General features: G+C 51.3%; 1 protein-coding gene across 4 annotated transcripts in view; it reads left to right on the forward strand.

Moving 5' to 3' along the window:
* The window catches only part of GTF2IRD1 (GTF2I repeat domain containing 1), a 59,154-nt gene that overhangs the window by 19,359 nt on the left and 21,727 nt on the right, over positions 1-18,068 (forward strand). For 3 of the 4 annotated variants that reach the window (XM_062592547.1, XM_062592549.1, XM_062592550.1), the window contains 10 exons: positions 755-780; positions 2,753-2,873; positions 7,461-7,498; positions 8,774-8,854; positions 10,853-10,942; positions 11,873-11,935; positions 13,648-13,713; positions 15,506-15,689; positions 17,015-17,073; positions 17,291-17,353. In XM_062592547.1, the coding sequence (XP_062448531.1) occupies positions 755-780; positions 2,753-2,873; positions 7,461-7,498; positions 8,774-8,854; positions 10,853-10,942; positions 11,873-11,935; positions 13,648-13,713; positions 15,506-15,689; positions 17,015-17,073; positions 17,291-17,353 (791 nt within the window). The remainder of the gene's footprint in view (positions 1-754; positions 781-2,752; positions 2,874-7,460; positions 7,499-8,773; positions 8,855-10,852; positions 10,943-11,872; positions 11,936-13,647; positions 13,714-15,505; positions 15,690-17,014; positions 17,074-17,290; positions 17,354-18,068) is intronic. The other variant, XM_062592548.1, reaches the window with a different exon arrangement.

The following is an 18,068-nucleotide window of genomic DNA, read 5'->3' on the forward strand; positions in this document are numbered from 1 at the left end:
ACACAAAGCTCCTTTGCGGAGAACTTAAAAATTTGTAGGGTGTGGTGTTTTCTTGTTTTTGTTTTTTAAAGAAGGCAGAAATGCTTTCTGTCAGCCAACTTTAAAAAGCGATGACTATCTTGTATTGGGGACTGCAATTTTGAATGGAAAAACAAAATATCTCACTGCAGAAATCTTGCTTTTTGTCAAAAAAGAAAAAGAAATTTTGGCAAAAACATATCTTTCTCGAAGTGTTTTAAGTGACCTATGTAATGGACTGGGATGTGATTCCTTCTGCTTCTGCTGCCACTTCCTATCTGAACACACTTTGCTCTTCTGAGCGCTCTTGCATGGGACTTCTTGGGTGGCTTCAAAATGCCACCTTCAGAAGAAACTTGGTCTCCAAAATAGTGTATGTACCAAAGACAGAAGAGTGCGAATATTTCTGCTTTGCTCTAATGAAACTTAGTAAATAGTCTACAATCAATAACTGGATTAAAATCCAGGAACAGCTACTTTAGTTCCCTTAGCCTCATTTAATAAGTTAATTAAATGAAGAGAATGACTTATAAGCAAATTTAAAGGTACTTTAGTTAAAAAATACTTGCTGTAAGATTGCTTGGTTGCACAACAGGCTAGAAGGGTCTTTTTTTATGGGACGAGTGAAATAACACTATTTTGACTTGGTTGAATGCTGGTCATAAATAATATCTAAAATCGAGTCATTAGAAGCACCTATTTCTTTTCTCTTTTTTCTTTTTTTCTTCCCTCCTAGGATGTTTGATGAGAGAATTTTTACAGGTACGTTCTTCACTTTCTTTGATTTATTGCCTGCAAATTGACAGATTGCCCGGAGAAGTACAATTGAAATAACGTTGCCTGTAAATAGCAAAAGGGCAGGACATTCGTAATTATGTTCAGTGAGGAGAAGCCTTGTCTGTGAATCACACCAAGGCATGGTAAGATTGCCTTAGCCTAGGATCCGTGCAAGCACTGTGCACCACTTAAATAGCATTTTGGAGATTTAAGTGAGAAATATGTGGTGCATGAGGCTGGGTTGGCTCTCTGTGCCAGGGCGAATTTCATCTACAGGAAACACATGACATATTTCTGTGCTTTCATGAGGAAGAAAAATCACTGCTGGGTTCCTCACTGGTAAATTAGTCTCTTTTTTTTTGGCTAGAAAGTGCTAACGTTTTCCAGCTTCTTACTGTTTTTAAAATAAAAGAACAAAAATCAATGTTACCAGGGACAAAATCCTGGAGGTTTTCTTCTGCTTTTCGTTTCTTTTTTCCTCCCCACGCACATTTAATCCTTGTGCTTTTTTAAGTTGGAGAGAAGCTGTTTGAAGTGATTCTTAGCAAATAAAATCAGACAGATAGGGGTAAGCCCTGACCTTGCCTTTCGGGTGCGAAGCTCGCTCCCGTGGCTTCCCCCGTCCCAACTATCTGAGAAGCGACTGTGCAAGAGGCCTTTCTGGGCTCCTAAATTCATCACTGATCGCTGATCTCCGGGGTTTGGCGCACGAGTGAAGGCTTTTAGGCCTTTTTTTTCCTCCAGGCTGCCAACCCCACGAGCGGACGGCTTCCCAGCTGGGGGTCCCGCTGGGGCGCGTTCGCCCCCGGGCGCTCGGGGTGGCCTTTGGGACATCTTGCTCGAGAAGAGGCTTCCCGAGCCGCAGCCCGGATTTTTTCGCCTGGAGGACGGGGCGCTGAGCCCTGTCCTGGGGCGCCCGCGGCCGCAGGACGCGTTAGGGCTGCATCTGGGGGGGTTCGAGGCAGCAGCTCCGGCGACGCGGGAGGAACGGCTGCTGAGTTGGGAGGTGCCGTTTTTGCACAGCCGCTTTTTCGGAGCGGAGCTGCTGCTCGGGTTGCCGTCTCTAACGTATCCCAGAGCTTCCCCGTGCAGTCCGGTTCACCCTTTAATTAAAATACCCACCACTGCTGGGAAACCTATTTTTTGCTTCTCCCCTGGGTAGCTGCTTCAGGCAGGTTTCATTGCTGCAAGAAGAAGATCTGGTCCACTGAAAGCACAAATTAAAAGGAGCTTTCTGACTGTCAGTAGACAAATAGTATCTTTAAGGCTTTATATTGCTGCTGTTCCTGCTGCCAGAGCCCTGCCCTTCCTCGCAGGCTGGAGCCCAAAGGCGAAAGGGCTTCGTGCTCCCCTGGGTGGGCTCTGCCAGGAGGAGGGTGGGGATGTCACGAAGGGGCTTGGAGGCCAGCGAAGAACCTAGTGCAGACATCTGACAAGGTGCCTACGTGGTTAGTGCAGCCTAAATTCATTCCCACCTTCCCCTAGTGCTAATCCTTCAGCTCTTCCTTCACCTTCCCTGCCTGATTTTCCTTTCCTACCCTGTCTTCAGATCACTCTTTTCATCTCCAAGGTCATTGCCAAAGCTTTGAGGTTGCTGAGGGACAGGGAAAGGAATGAGGAGGCTTTTCATGGTGACTAAATGCTTATTTTTGCCCTTCCTTGTGGGTTTATCACATCCTTCCTCCCGCTGCGCGTGTGGAGGACCCACCGCCCCCAGGGCTCGGTGCCGTTTCCAACGGGACGTGCCCAGGAACGGGGCTCCCTTTCGCAGCAGCGGGCCGAAGGGGCCAGGCGGCGGGTCCGCGTTTGGCCGGGCGCCTCCATCCCGGGAGCCCCTTCCTCCACCGTGGCTCGTCCCCTCCCCGCTTAGCTCCTCGGGGCTGTGCCGGAGTCAGTGTGTCGGGTCGTTAATTCTGCCTTTTTGCTTTTAATTGCACGACCTCGCTGCGGGGACCAGGAAGCAAATTTACCAAAGACCCAACGAAGCTGGAGCCCGCCAGCCCGCCCGGGGAGATCTCTCCCGAGCCGCACCGCGCGGCCGCCCTGGACCTGGCGGGGACGTCGCAGGCCAGCAGCAGGTAACGGCGCGCCGCCGCCGCCGGGGGCCTCGCCGGCGCTCCGCGGGGCCTCGATCGCGCCGCTCGGCGAGCGCGGGAGGAGGCAGAGCGTTCCCGCCCGCTGGCGAGCACGCGCCAAACTCGCCGAGTTTGGAATCGCTGATTTTGTGCAAAGGTGGTGAAATCGATGCCATGCCCAGACAAGCCGGGCGCGATCGTGTGCGGGAGTCACCTGCGGCACTTTAAGCGTGGCCTGAGGATTTGCACCCCCCCAGCCAGCATCCCGAGGAAACACCCTGCTAATTACACGTTGTTTCGGAGGCGCTCGCAGGGAGACTAGCAGCAGGTTGACTGATGTCCCGGGGAAGCGCGGGGCTGCGGAGTTCAGCCGGTCGGAGCGCTTCGTACGGGAGCCCCCGTTCCTGGCCGCGCCGCGGGCCGCGCTGGCCTGTTCGTGCTCGCAGCGCCCGCGGAGCTCGCCCCGGCCCCGCTGGCCGAGACGAGAAATCCTGCGTGGTTGCGAGAGGGAGAGCCAGAAGATGGAAACCCGGTCCTAATCCTCCAAAGCTTTTCCCAGGCTTCCCATCATAGGACAGACCAGCTCTCCTCTAAAGGGGACATTTGGCTCGGGAAGACCCCCGGAGCCTGCGAGCCCAAACAGGGGCAGGGCACATGCAGGCAAATGCCCAAACTGTGTGCATAAAGCCGGGGGTGACATTGGGTGCTCTTCTAACATTATGCAGATGCTCTGCTGCAAGTTCCAGGTTGGACTTGGGTTCATCCCAAGATAAACATGCAGCGTAGATATTATTTATAGATGCAGTTCTTGGAGGTAGAGGGGAGCAGTTTGAGAAATGGGCTTCCTCTGCTGTTCTTCCTACCCATGTGCTGGAGATCGCCATCTCCAAGGAGGTTAGTGAAAAACGTCTGACAGCCCGGCATTGACACCGTCATCAGCCATTTCGGCCAGAGCTGCCAGACTGACTGCTGTTGGGTCAGAAACTTCTGCAAGCCAAGTAGGGGAGGTGTCTCAGCTTGCTTGTCTTCTCCGTGGCATGTTTGATTTCTTTCTCTTCTTGGTTCTTAATTGAAATGAATCCGTGACGGATTCAAGTGTGCTTCAGGATCTGGGATTCCCCTATTGCTTTTCAGGTATGTCTCTTTGGATGTGGTTACCACATGCACCTAGGGTCGTGCTTGCCCAGGGTAGGTGAACCCACCACGTCACTAAAGGCAGCATTTGAGCAAGGAGCTAACAGCAAGCAAGCAAACGCATGGATGGTGTGAGCATGCTATCTGCTGCTCGGTCACTGCCTCTTTGTCAGGGGTTGCTGTCACATGCTGAGCATGGAAATTTCTCCGAGTGTTGCGGCACTGGAGGTTGAGGAGGAGATTTGTCTGCCAGTATTGCGCTGGCTGCAGGAGGTGTTGTAGCATTGGCAGAGCTGCCCTTGCCCAAGCATTTTATGTGCCGGGGTGGAATAGATCCCCCTTCTGCAGCTGCTCTCGTAGGACGTGGATGGGTCCCAGGAATGAAGCAAGGGAGCTGCAGATTTCCTGGGCCTCAACAGGCTGTCAGGGTCCTTGCAGTCATTTGAGGAATGAGAACTTAGTTGACATCCAGCATCTAAATAGAGCTGTATGGTCACAGGTGACAGTTTACAAGCAGCAAGAGGGGACGCCTCAGCCCTTCTTCATGAGTTTGCATGTTTTGGGCACCAGCTTCATCCCCAGGTTAGGGCTTCTCCTGTCCCACAGGAAAGCAGCCAGGATGGCTGAGACCTCTCATGTTGTGAAGCTCCCACCTTGCTGCTGGAGCTCATATCCATCCTACGTGGGTGTTTTTATCCACTGGGTTGATGGCTCTTCCCAACTTTGATGTTCTCCTGCTGAGGGACACCAACCGTGTCCCCTCTCAGGCTTCTTTTTGCTAAATGGAACAAGCCATTGTTGACTTGTTGACTCATTGCTGCTCTGTGGGGGTATTTGTGGGTCTGAGTGAGTCACTGAGCCTTCTTTTATCATCCACGGAGAGAGCTGAGCACCCCAAGGGTGAGTCATCCCTCTCCCAGGTTGGCATTTAGGCCCAGGTAGAGGAGTCACGCCCCCCCAAAGCGCCTGTTCCTCTCCACTGGTGACAGAGGGAGTCCAGCTGGCAGCCTCAGCCAGACACATCTGCATTGCAGAGACCAAAACTTGGCTGGGGCAAAGCCAGGTCTGAACTGCCTGGCTGAAGTTCCTGGAGCTGGTGGCAGGGTGGGAATTGAAGCCGCATCTCCAGAACCTGAGCTAGGGTTTAGGCATGAAACCGTCTCTCAGCCTGCTCTGGATTTCTCCCTGCACCTCGCCGTGTTGCTGAGTGCCGGAAGCGTTGAGGCTTGCGGCACAGCAGGGCATCCGCTGCGCTGCCGATGCCAGGGGAAAACCGAAGGTCTCGAGCACCGCTGGCCTCGAAGCATGCCGCAGGTCTTAAATCTGGCCTGTTGGTTCTTGTTTCACTTGTTAACATTTGCAATTAGTGCGTTTTAATTTTTGCCACAGGAAATAGCACCGTGCACGTAAATTGGTGTGACTGAAGACAAGCAGGCAGGGAGACAGAGTATGAGGGACGCCGAGTTAATGTGTAAAGCAATAGTTAGAAACCCCGCAGCTGCGGAGCGTGCCGGCGGTGTCGGGGCTGCTGCCCTGCCGAGATGCGTGAGCGTCGAGGGCAGCTGGTGGCTTGTGGGCTGGGCACGGTCCTCCCCGTCCCAGCACGGTCCTCCCCATCCCAGCACTGCCATGTGCCAGCTGCTCCCTGCCGGAGCTGCTCGGGGCTGATATGAAACAGTAAAACAGCTTTGGAAGATCCCACGGAGGAAAAATAGATTTTGTGGGGGTGGTTTGTGCCGAGGCTGAGTCGGATCTCGTGTCCTGCGATGCTGCTCCGCTGTGAGCCCCCCTGGGCTGTCCCCTCCTTCCCTCTGGGCAGCTCTGGCACAATCTGCAGAAATTACTGGGGTCACTTTTGAATTTCTGTTAGTTGTTTTACACTGCTCCTGGCTTGCACCGTGTGCACGAATCAGGCTGCGTATCCTGAATTTTGTGCGCGCTGTGGTTAACTTCTGGCGTGTTACACAGGCGGTTACAAAGCGCAAAACTTGCTCTGCTCTTTTACATGTGTAAGTTAAACCTCCAAATGTATTGATAACACATATCTGCACAAAAGAAAAAATACATACACTGGAAAGATATTCGAATCCCATTTTGTTCCTCCTTCCTGTGAATGAGGAAACTTCTGATCGCTGATAGGGACACACTGATTTCCATACCAGTGCTCCACCCAGTTCAGAGTCCACTTACAGAGAAAGGGCAGGACCAAATGCCCAAGGGAAAAGTGCTAGAGATCACGGAGGGGTAATCCGTTCCTCAGGGGTGATCTATTCCCAAATTTCCAGAGCAAGAGGTTGACTTCAACCTGAAGTATAAGCCTTGGAAACCTTTCCCATAGCTCCTGTTTTGTACGTACAGAGTATTTGTCAGACCGGAGTTCCTTTTTGCCCATATAAAGATCTGTCCGTACAGTACCTTTAGGAAGGAAATGTCAGGAGTGCTTCATGTTAATTTAACCTTGCCAGTAGTTCGTTCTGCTGTTGCAAGGGGGTTTGTGCAAGCGAGGAGTGCTTTGAAAATCCCCCTTAACCAGCACGGGTATTGAGCTACTCGGACATTCTCTCCTTGCCCTTGAAGGACCGGCATCGTGGTGGACTGCATTTCCCAGTGCTGTTCCTTGGTTTCTGTACTGCTAAAGTGCCATAGTTCTTATTTAAGAAGAAAGAGCGAGAGAGAAAAATCAGTCCCGAGCATGCAAAGTAATTAATTTAAATGCTGAATGACTTGTATAAATTTCTAAGTGTGCTAAGTTAACTGTAGACACAAGTTTGGGATGGTGCCCAGTATTCAGGGGAGAAAAGCTTTGAGCAGAATAAATATTTACCAGATCAATTGACTTTTTTCCTTTCTCCATATTTGCTTTAGCTGCGTGAGTAACCATGTTGTAATGATACTTTATGCACTTCTTCCTACCCCAAAGTGATGGAGCCAGCAAGGTTTCAGGCTGTTGTTGAAACTGCTCTTGCTTTCGGGAGCCTTTCGCTGGGGTTATATCTGTTAGTCTCTAGGGATTTGGCTGTGATTAGCATTGGTGCACGACTGAGGGAAGAGTTGGGAGCAAGCAGTGGCTGGAAGATTATCTTCAGCTAGAGCCTAGGTGCCTGCAACGTTTTAGACATGGGGAGTAGAGGTGGCCTGGTCCTTCTGGGGACTCGAGTGTAAATTAACACTTCATGGGAGAAAAAGAAGCTCAGTTTATGACCTATCCACCTTGAGAACATTTCCAAAAGTTGCCTCTGGGGTTTCCACACTCGTAAAACCGTCCCAGCCCAGATTTCCCGGGCGGGCACATGGGAAGAGGGGGCTCAGCCAGCCGCGCTCCAGTGACGCTGCTCACGCACACCGCCACCGCTGTGCCTCCGGGTTCATCCGGCGGCCCTGCGCATGTGCACGTCGGGTTTAAGCTTCATTTCATCGCTCCATTTCCATGTTTTTTTGTCTGCTTTTCCCTTGCAGGGCTGAGAAGTGCAGTGTTTCTGAAAGTTGTGAACCAGGTGAGCAAAGAATTACTCCGTCTCTGCTGGAAAACAGTAAGGTGGAGTAAGGGAGGCTTTTACACCTTCCCTGCCAACATCGGGTTCCTTGTGAGCGGTTAAACTCTCGGATAAATCGGCTCAGCGGATCAACACGATGGTGGCGGCCCATCGTGGGAAGCGATTTGCCTGGTGGCGTGGGGCAGTCGGTGCGGTCGTGCCGGAGCCCTTGCAGCCGGTGGCACTGCCGGGCACGGAGGCAGCGCCTGCCTTGACCGAGCGCCTGCCAGGACTAGCCCTGTCCAGGCCTTGGAAAACAGGCTAAACTTCTTCGGTTCTGGGTGGTTGGATAGCTTGGTTGTATCAGCAGCTGGAATAAATTTGTAATGAAGAGCTGTAAGAGCAAACAGCCTATAAAAACAACTTGGAAGTGTGACATTAGTTATATGGTATCCCCAGGGCAGTTTTCAGTATTTTATCCCTGTCTGATAAATACAGAGATAAAGATTGTTATCATATGACCTCCAGTTGGGTCCAAAAAATGCACAATTTGAAAACAACGAGAGCAGGGACTTAAGCATGTGCTTAAATGTGATGCTAAATGAAGTCTTTAATCTCTAAGTTCCCGTCTACCTAAAAGCAGACACATGATTGCATTACCGCGCATCAGCTGAACTGTAGAAATCGACTGTGTGAACGCTCTGACCACTGCAAATGAGCAGTAAATACCCTGAGGTTCAAATTAACATGTTTTCCCTGAGGCTGAGATTGTCACACAGCTGGCTAATTCAGTCGGGGGTCCAGGCCTGGGAAATGATGCTGGGTTAAGTGCCGGACGGATGCCTGAATTGGTAAAGCCGCGGCAAGCCGAGCGTAAAAGCGGCAAGACGTGATTCAGCCCCTCGGATTGAATTAGTCCCACCGTAAGCGGAGGAAATTTGCCTCATGATAAGTGACAGCTCAGCTTATCACCGTGTTTAATATCCCTCGGACACGCGGCCACGGCACCCGCTGGGCCCCCGCGCTGCCGGGGAGGAGGTCGCCAGCGCCCTCGCGCGCGGGTGTAAATCCCGATGGATTCTGTCCGGCCGCGTCGGATCCCGGGCCTCCGTGACGCGGGCTTCACGGTGCTGCCGCCGAACGGCCCGATGTCAGAAACGCTCTGCGCCGTTCACCGCCGTGCCCGAGAGTTTTGGTCGGCAGCAGCGAAGCTCTCGCGCCCGCGGGCTCGCAGGCGGCAGACGCCCCAGCCCCGGTTCGTGTCCGAGATTATCTCTCCTTTTCCTTCCCTCTTAGGTACCTCGGCAGAACTGAGTGGGATCAGACAGATCAAAATAGAGCCGGACGAGTTGGACATCATTCAGATCACTGTTCCAGGTAGCCGTTGCGCTCGTCTGGCCCTCGAGCAACCGCGAAGCGGAGGACGCCTGGCCTTGCGTCGCGTGGCGTCCGAACGTTGGAAGGACGCGCTCGCTGGGTTTCTGCTGGTGCTGACGGTCCCCCGGGTGGGCACACGGATCTGTCTACTCCGAAAGGGAATTTCAGAGGCGCATCAGAAGTCCGCTGCTTTCCTGGGGATAACGTTTCAGGGCTGTTGGTCATTCCGTTCTCTCTCAGCTCTGAATTGTTCCTCTTCTCTCCTTGGCCGCTTTTTAGTGTTGTCTTTTCCCCAGGTGGGAGTTAGAGATGGTGAGCGTGGCCAGTGGCTTCCCCTGATGCGTGGGTTTGGAGGAGCTCAGCTAGCAAGCGCCCGGTATTTTGATGCAGTCCCCAATTTAGACAAATCACCTGTTTACGAAAAGTAAGAACAGGTTAACGTTAAATGGAAATGTATTGGAATTGGTGACACTGAGGCGTTTCCCCCCGGTTTCTTCCCATGAGTGGTCCATGGCGGTAGGGTGTAATGGAGATGGAGCATGGGAACGGTTGGGTTCCTGCGGGCCACCTGGGAGACTCGTTTTCCTGAGACCCAGCCACCTTCGGCTGCTGTTTCTAGAGCCGTTACCTGAGCTGGGTAGCGTACCGAACGGCAGGACGATCGGACGGATTTAACGCGTGGTTAGTTAGCGCTTTGCCTTTTCAGTGTGCGTTACAAACAATTAATAATCTTGCTAGGATTCGAGTGGGAACGGGACAGTGAGTGTATCTGAGCACCAGCTGATGCTCGGGCTAGAAGCGATACCCAGCCCGAGCGCAGGCTGTGTGGATCTGAACTGCGGCCAGATTGCACCGCTCCGCCTTGCGCTGCTGTTAATATGGTGATATCTGGGGAGTCGCGCTGGAATTATACTAGAATAGACTTAACTTACAGTTAATTCAGGGGGAGAAGGAGCGAGGCACATTGTTAGATCAAACATTTTAATTTTCGACTTGGTGGGTAATGGGAGAGAGGAAAGTTAATAAGTGGTGAGCTGGCAGGACGTGTAAGGAAAAGGTATTATCACTTCTCTGGAGCTGGTTAGATCGCACTTGAAGTCCAGAGCCCACTTTTATTACCTTATGTGAAGCTAGATATAGTTAAATCAGAGTAAGTACGGCTTAGGGCACTGAAGATGATTAATCAAGAAGAGGTGCTCACGTACAAGAGACATTGATGAAATTTGGATTATTTATCCTGTGAGAAGGTGATTAAGAAGTGACCTGATTGAAGTATTTAAACTAGCTAAAGGTTTATTTAAAACTATATTTGGTTATCTCTTTGAGGGCACTGGAGAGTCCAGCGTTAGGAGATATAGGTTTAAATTAAGAGGGCCTACATATATACACTAGAGAAATTTCTCTTTTTCATTTTTCTTTTATGGAGGAAGGCAGGTTTAGCTCAGTTGGTTAGAGCATGATGCTGCTAACACCAAGGTTGCGGGTTCAATCCCTGTATGGGCTACGCTGAGGGTTGGACTAGATGATCTCCAGAGGTCCCTTCCAACCTTACCATTCTATGAAATCTGTAGAATGGTCTTCCCAAGGTGGAGTAGTTAAGTCAAGTACCATTAACTGTTAAAGCTAGAGTTGAGATGCTAGATGGAATTAAGCCAATTAAGTCATTTTGAATTATTTTTGCTGTGCACCTTCTGTGGAGTTTAGGAACAAGCTTTTGCAGATGATGCTCTTTTTCCTCAGTCTGGGAGTTTGGATGTGTTTTTGGAAGAGCTCCTGGTGTTGCCTCATAGACACTTGAGAGGAAGCGGGCAGATTTGCTAGCCAGACACTTGGCCTGTGGACCAGCATCTGGTGTCCCATATCTGCAAGGCTGCGCGGCATTCTTTGCCCAAGCACCGCACACTCCTTGCTAATGGACCAGCTCCCTCGGAGATGGGTTTTGAGGGGTGGTGCCTCTAGCAACAAAGCACAAAACTGCCTTTGGTGCATTGTCCACAGACCGATCGCCCAGTTCAGATGAAATGCATGACCCGGTGACCACACACATAGCTTCGGAGGAGTCGAACTACATCCTAGAAACAGTAACAGGTAATAAAAATTAAGGCATCCAGGAGACTGTGCAGAGATCCTGCATTCATGTGTGTATTAGTGAGCAGAATATCTGTTACAAGCCATGACTTCCAAGTCAGAAGCCCTGGTCCCAGTAAATGCTCTGACATCTCTGTGTTTGCTAGAATTTATCACCTAGGGGTGGACAGCCACATTTGAACTGGGAGCACTGGTAGCCCAGTCCAAAAATTTGCACAAAATACTTGTCAGAAATGTGTTCTTCTCTCCAGTAAGGTGCTTTATGCGGCTATTTGTGGTACAGCCGGTCCTCACTTGCATGCCTCTCCTGGTGTCCTGCGGCTGGCTCTCACACGAGGCAGATCTTGTGGATATAGCTTCCATTTTTATTACGTTTATGCAGCTCCAAGCACACTGGGAAACTGTTCTGCAGCCAAGGTGCTGCCACAATGGGGATTATAGCAATAGCAGTGCCAAGTGCTGCTGGCAGAGGATCCTCATGGGGAGCAAGCACAGCACTGCAAGAACCCGAGCCTGCGTTTGGGCGATGGGTGTTGAGAATTTAACAGGGGAAAGGGGAGAGTTGGGTGATTGCTGGGTGATGGGGAGAGTGGAATGGGATACCAGATAATCTGAGGGAAAGTATATTCATGAGCTTTTCCCCTAAAGCAGTGATTTTTCGCATCTAGTCCCACTTGTATGCACCTGGTCCCAAGCTGGGTGACAAGGCTGGAGATCAGGCAGAAACATTTCCAAGAACATGGCCTGTGTCTTCCAGCTTTGCATTGTCAGCAGACAAGTGCTGTCCCCAAACTTGCCTGTGCAGGGAAGCGCCATGGTGGCGCTTCCCCTTCCCTCCCCGCTCGGGCACGTTCCTCCGCGCGCCAGGAGGTATTTTGCCAGCTCTTGACGCACTCTGCTGTGGGTGCTGCCACCCTTCGTCTTCCCCAGCAGGTACAGAGAAAGGGCCCAGCGAGGATTCCCGGCACGAAGAAAAGCCGATGGAAGGATCGGGTGAGTCTGCAACGAGCCCAAGTACCATTTGATAGCTCTGCTGGGGTCTTAAAAGCCTGAGGAAAGTGCTTTGGGTTGAGGCTGATGGACTTTCTGATGGTTTCCAAATTATTCAGCTGCCAAAGGGCTCAGTGCAGAGGGGCGCCTCTGGATTTTGGGGGCCTGCTGCTCAGCTGATGTGTGTTGGTGTCAGCCGGTGGCAGGTGTAACCAAGCAGAGAGGGTCGCAGTGTGTTCACACCCCCAGCGCTGGTGCCAGAGGTAGGGCTGCGTTTTTCATGAAGCAGTTCTGTTCTGCGGATGCATCTGGGATGTTTCCCTGATCCTGTGCGCGCTCCTTTTGGTGATGGAGCTGCCCATAAGTGGGAGCCAGCTCCGGGTGAGCGGTGCTGCCCAGCCCTTTGGAGGAGGAGGCTCCTCCGTGGCCAAGGAGGGCCTGGAGCTAGGTGCAGCACCGGGGACGCGTTCCTCGCCGCCGCTGTGCGCAGATCAAAGGAGCGACAAAAGCACGAACAGCTGCTTATGGCTTGCAGTGAAACTTCTCAGCTCTGCTCAGATCATCCCTGGCCTTTTCAGTCCTAAGTGGGTCAAAGAGTGAACTTCTCGCTTTGAAACGTGGTCACGTGGGAAGAGAGAAGTGAGATCGGAGACGAACGTGATAAAATTGCGAACTTCGATTGAGGTCGTGCGAAATCTGCAGCTGAGCCCGTCCTTCCCCCTCGCGTGCTTTTGGTGACTCCCTGCGGAGGCTGCTGAACGGCCTCGCCAGGACAACCATCCGCAGGGGCGCCCATCGCCCCGTGCTGTCGGCGCCCCGGGGTGCCGGTATCGGAGCGGGGACGCTTGCGCTGATGCCCGCCAGGGCATCGCTGTGTCTCCACCGCCGCGACTGCCTGCCCTTCCTGTGCTTTTTTTTTTCACCTTGCTGCCGGGCAGTGGAGAGCGTCGTAGACGGGACAGCAGAGTGACTAACGGCACTGTGCTGGGTGAATAATAACTGTCGCCAGTCCGCGTGCCAGAAATACCGACCGGTGGCACGCAGCGGGGGAGGCAGGCCGCTTAGCCAACAGCAGCGTGGGCAGAAAATACGGAGGATCTCCAGAGGAAAGCAGGACCTTTCGTATTTGTTAGATCCCTGTCATATGATCTGATGGAGAGATAAAAGGATATCGATACGTGTTTATGTCCACTGGTAGGCTTATAAAATAGAACATGAGAAGGGAAATAAGTCATATTACCACCAAGATTGATACGGATGTGGCACGGTTCATTAAGAAACCTGTTCTGCACCTCTGCGTGCCTCTTGGCACCTCGGGCTTTCTGCTTTGTCCAGTGCAGCACCGAGGGTGGCAGCTATAACTTACCGTCCTGCCGGTCTCACGGTGCCTTGCAGGGACTCAGATGCTGGCAGAGGATGGAGGGAGGTTAGAAAGGGCTGTCTGGCCTGGGAGGTCCTGCAAGCTTTGCTGCCTTCAGAAGCCGCATGATTTTTCTGCTCCTTCGTCAAGTGTGGGGCATGGCCAGTGTTTCTGTGCTGCCACGGGCTGGGACCATGAGTTTGGAGGCAGCTGCCCAAGGGCCGGCACTGATTTTGGAGGCCCCGAGAGGAAGCGTAGGCCGTGTCACCAGCTTGGCCAAGGCAATCCTCGTCTTTGCTGTGTGCTTCTTGCCTTGGAGGCAGCTGATTTCTTGGTGTATTTCTCTTTCTTGCAGATGGTGTAGGGGACGTTTTAAGTCATTTGAGGAAACAAGTTGAGATTTTGTTTAACACCAGATACGGTAAGATTGTCATTAACAAATGCTCTTAAAGCTGAGTGCTGGTCTCTGCCTTAGGGAGCTTCTAATTGCTGAGAACTGTCACATACTATTTCCAAACCAGTTGCCGACTAAAGGTGCAATCTAATTTGTTCATTTGCTGTCTGCTGGGCTTACAAATGCATCTGAAGTCTCACTGGGCCTTGTTATTGCAGCTCTTCCTCTTGGCCTCCTCAATGCCTTTTAGCTGGCTACTGCCCAGGAGCTGCCTCAGTGACCTTCAGTCCTTCTCCTGCAGAGGGAAAGGGCTGAAGCAGTTTCCCCTCCAGTTGTTAGAAATATCAGAGAGGTTTTTTTTTTTCATTTGATGGCCCAGGCTGGTGTCGTGGTGCAGGAAGGGGAACCTACACTGTCGGGCTGCAAAACAGCCCCCGAGGTGTTACCTACTTTTCTTGCCTAAGGATGTGTGTCATGCCTTAATTGAATTCAGGAGGGTGTTGGGGGGGGTGTAGTTAGAAATATGTTTATATAACATCCCTCTCCTTTTTATAAAGCTTGCTTAACCCAGAAAAAATGCAAGGGAGGTTGCACATGCATTTTGAGAACTAGCAGAAAGTTTTCTCAGCCTGTCAGGAGCCAGGCAAGACTCGTTCCTCCATCCCGAGGGCTGACGACACCAGGAACGCCAGAGGCAGAGCTGAGAGCTGCGGTCCTCGGGCTGCATGAGTTGCTCTGGGCTTTTCTTTAAAAGGAGAATTGCTCTTGGTGGCAGCAAGGGCTTCAGTTAGGTTAGATGAGAAAATGTTTTTTGCAAATGTTAAGCCCTGCATTCCTTTGAGGAATTCTAAGCAAATTGGATTTGGAGGTGAATTGTCCAAGAGCTGAGGGTTTTTTTCCTAAATTAGAAGTGTTTCATTTGATTTTTGAATACTGTAGCTTCAAATCAGAAGAAATCTTCAAAATAAGCAGAGCCCGTTGGAAAGATGGGTTGAAGTAGCTTGGGTTTACTGTCCTCGGGAACAGCTGAGATGGTCCCTGGGCAGAGCTGTGCTCCGGTGAAACAAGCTAAAAGCTATGGACTGAGCAATGGGCTGCTAGCCAGTGCTCACTCCTTCCCAGTTTAGTAATAGACTGGAAGTCTTTGTCCAAATTCAGCATGGGTTTTGGTCCTATTTTTTCATCTTTGACCAAAAATTGTTACTCAGCAGTGACTGTCCATTTGCCTATTGACAAAGCTCAGAAGAGCAAGCAAAAGCCCTGCTGAGTGACCAGTGAGGAAGCCCAGGTGTGTCCTCAGGGGATGGGGATGGGGGCTGTCAATGCCAAGCACTGCTGTTGAAAGTCCAGCCTTACATGCAGTGAGTTTGTGTGTTTTCAGGCCAGTCTCTGAGAGATGAGGGTCCTCATCAGCAAGTTCCCATGGCAGGGCTAATGACCCAGCTGTGACTGCTTGGGTGCCGTGGCACCGTGGCGGTGCAGCTGATTTCCCTCATCTTTTGCCTGCTATATGCCCAAGTCTGGCAGCTGCAGAGAGATGTCCGTGAACGTTTTGACATGGAGTCTCCTCCTTCTTGTGAGAAGATGCTTGCAGCGTTTTGAGAAAGCCCTTTTGGCAAGAATGCTGCTGAGAGGTGGTTACGTTAAACCAGCGAATTCAAAGATAGCTCCTGATTCCTGCGTAGATTTTCCCTGGAATCTCTAGGGCACTCTGCATCTGTGGATAGAGTAATGAAACTTGATCACAGTGTATCATGACTGTTTTGCTTTCACCCAGTTCAGAGGCTTAACAAACTAATGATATTTGGTCCTCACTCAGCAAAAGCCATAGGAATTTCAGAGCCGGTCAAAGTTCCCTACTCCAAGTTCCTGATGTACCCCGAGGACCTGTTTGTCGTGGGCTTGCCGGAAGGCATCCTACTGCGGCGCCCAAACTGCTTTGGTATTGCAAAGCTGAAGAAGATCCTACAAGCTAGCAACAACATCCAGTTTGTCATTAAAAGGTAAGACGAACCAATTAGCTGAAACCTCTGGCGAGGGCTTTATTGTTTTGAGCTTTTGCTTCTGGGGCTGCAACAGCTGTTGAGTAAGAATCCTGGAAAACATCCATCAGGTGGTCACCTTTAATAAATCTGCTTGATTAAAAGCGATCAGATGATGTTACCTTGTTGGAGCTGTTCCCAGCAAGGAGCAGTGTTATTGTCAGTCTCTCTCTTTCTTCATCTTTTTGTTTTCTAACTTGCCTTTGCAGAGGCATGGCCTTAACAGAAGGGTACATCAAAGGATGGGTATCAGGGTGCCAACCTTTAGCTTTCAGGTCTCACCTGAATTTCAAAATACCTTTAGGTGTTCTGTGGAGGTTTCTCATCCAAATGCTATCTCAGTCCAACATTGTTCTGCATGAGCAGTCTGACCTGCCCTTCTTCAGAGATTTAACTTACAGCCCCTAAGGCACTGGGGCTTGATTAGGTGAGAAGGAAGAAGTTCCCCGGCCTTGCAGACTTCAGGTGAGGGTTGGCATTTAGATCTCAGATGCTTTCTGCTGTTGCTTTGAGTAGTTCAAAGCTCTGTGTCCTCTGGCTCATGAACACAGAATCAGTTCTGGTAAGCAGCAATGTCGGGAAAAACTTCTCCCTTGCAGAGGTGAGAAGCAATGTAACCAGCTCTGGCTAGCAGCTGAAACAGAAGATAAAAGTTCGGAGCATGGAGATTTTGTGCTGTCCGACCAGTAATTCACAAGTGAGACCAACAGGGGGTTTGGGATTTCTCCCTATCCTCTCCCATTCCCAAACTTTTTTCTTGGCGACACAGCTGCTAACATGGGTTTGAAGGGCTTGTAACCAGTCCTGGCGTGAGATCTCTGGGTGTTTTTATCGTTAGATGCCTAAGAGGTGGTTTTTGTGCCTACAGTATGTTGAAAAGCAGCGCCTATAGGTGCGGGCGCGTGCTCTCTCCCAGCGTGCGCAGCTGCCTCTGGGTGCTGTTGGCCGCTCCGGGCAGCGCTGGCAGGAGAACCGCGCTCCCTGGCAGGGGAGCCCGCACCTTGTAACCATTCCTGGCGGATGATTTAAGATGCTCAGCCGTCGGGAGCTTAATCTTATCCCATAGAGTGTTACGTTGGCTCACTAAAGAGTCTGTCAGCATGAAAATGATTTTCCGAATTCCCCTACTGTATTGCAGCAGCTTTAAAGTTGCATTAGCCAGATATGTTTAGTGGGTTTGTGGGTGGAGGAGTGTTATCCTAGGTGATAGATGGAGCAGTAAAATGTTGATGGTTTACTGGAATGGAACCTCACTGGCACTTTGTCTGCTTTGTGCTGTTTTCCAGGCCAGAGCTTCTGGCTGAGGGAATTAAGGAGACTGCTTCTGACAGCCCAGGAGCCAAAGGTAGGCTCCTGAAACGTGCAGCAGCCCGGCCATTAATAACGAGCTGCAACAGGCATGAAAGCATTTGCTACAGCCCATCATTCCTTCCCTTGCCACGTCCCTTTTGGCCTGTGTGAAGGCAGCCCTGGTATTTGGGGCCTCTGGAAATCACTTTCTTGCTTGGTCTCCTTTGGTTGTACAGCAAACTCTAATTCCTGTATGTCCCCTGTCTTGGCAGCCGGTGAGAGGGACGCCAGCGACTCGGTCGTGGACGACGTTGTGAAGAGACAGGGCTTTCAAGGTGAGGATGGGCAGGGTCTGTGAGCCCCGTGTGCCGACCACTGCAGAGCCACCACAGACTGGCTGCAGAGGATGCGTGGTCAGAGTTAGCCCATGGAGCTCTCGTTAAACAAACAGAAAAATTGAACCATAATTCGGAAGTTTGTTTTTCTGGTGGGGGAAAAAAGCGAATGAAAGAGTTGATATGTCATCATTTGGTTTTTAATGAGTGATCAAGCCGTGATGTTTGCAGAACATGAGCTAGTCCCACTACGGGTGCACAGCCGTACACCCAGATGACACCTGGTATCTGTGCCCACCGCAAGCACCGGTGGCACAGCTGCAGTCATCTTCTCCCAGCACCCCAGGGAGGATAAGAGGTTTCACCACCCTCTTTTCCCTGGTGGTGATGCTCGGGCTGTGAAATACTGTGTGACTTCTCTGGGACTGTACGGAGCCGGCTGCGGAGCAGCAGCTGGCACGCGTGGCCCTGGGCTGCCCCGTTGCTTTTGGCCCCAAGGTCTTCGTCTCGCTTGCCGCGTTCTCCACCCAACACCCGTATCATTTGGTGCGGGCCAGGGCAGCACTGCCTAAAGGAGCACAAATGCAGAAAAGGAGCAGTTGTGAGATTTGGGGGTTTGGTGGGTTGGAAGAGGAGAAACTCAAGGCAAGGATGGGAAGGAGAAAAGAAAAGGGAGAGACAGGGCAAGAGGATAGGAGAGACTGGGCAGCCAAAA

This window comes from Rhea pennata, chromosome 20 (genome assembly GCF_028389875.1).
Source record: "Rhea pennata isolate bPtePen1 chromosome 20, bPtePen1.pri, whole genome shotgun sequence".
NCBI classification, from domain to species: domain Eukaryota; kingdom Metazoa; phylum Chordata; class Aves; order Rheiformes; family Rheidae; genus Rhea; species Rhea pennata.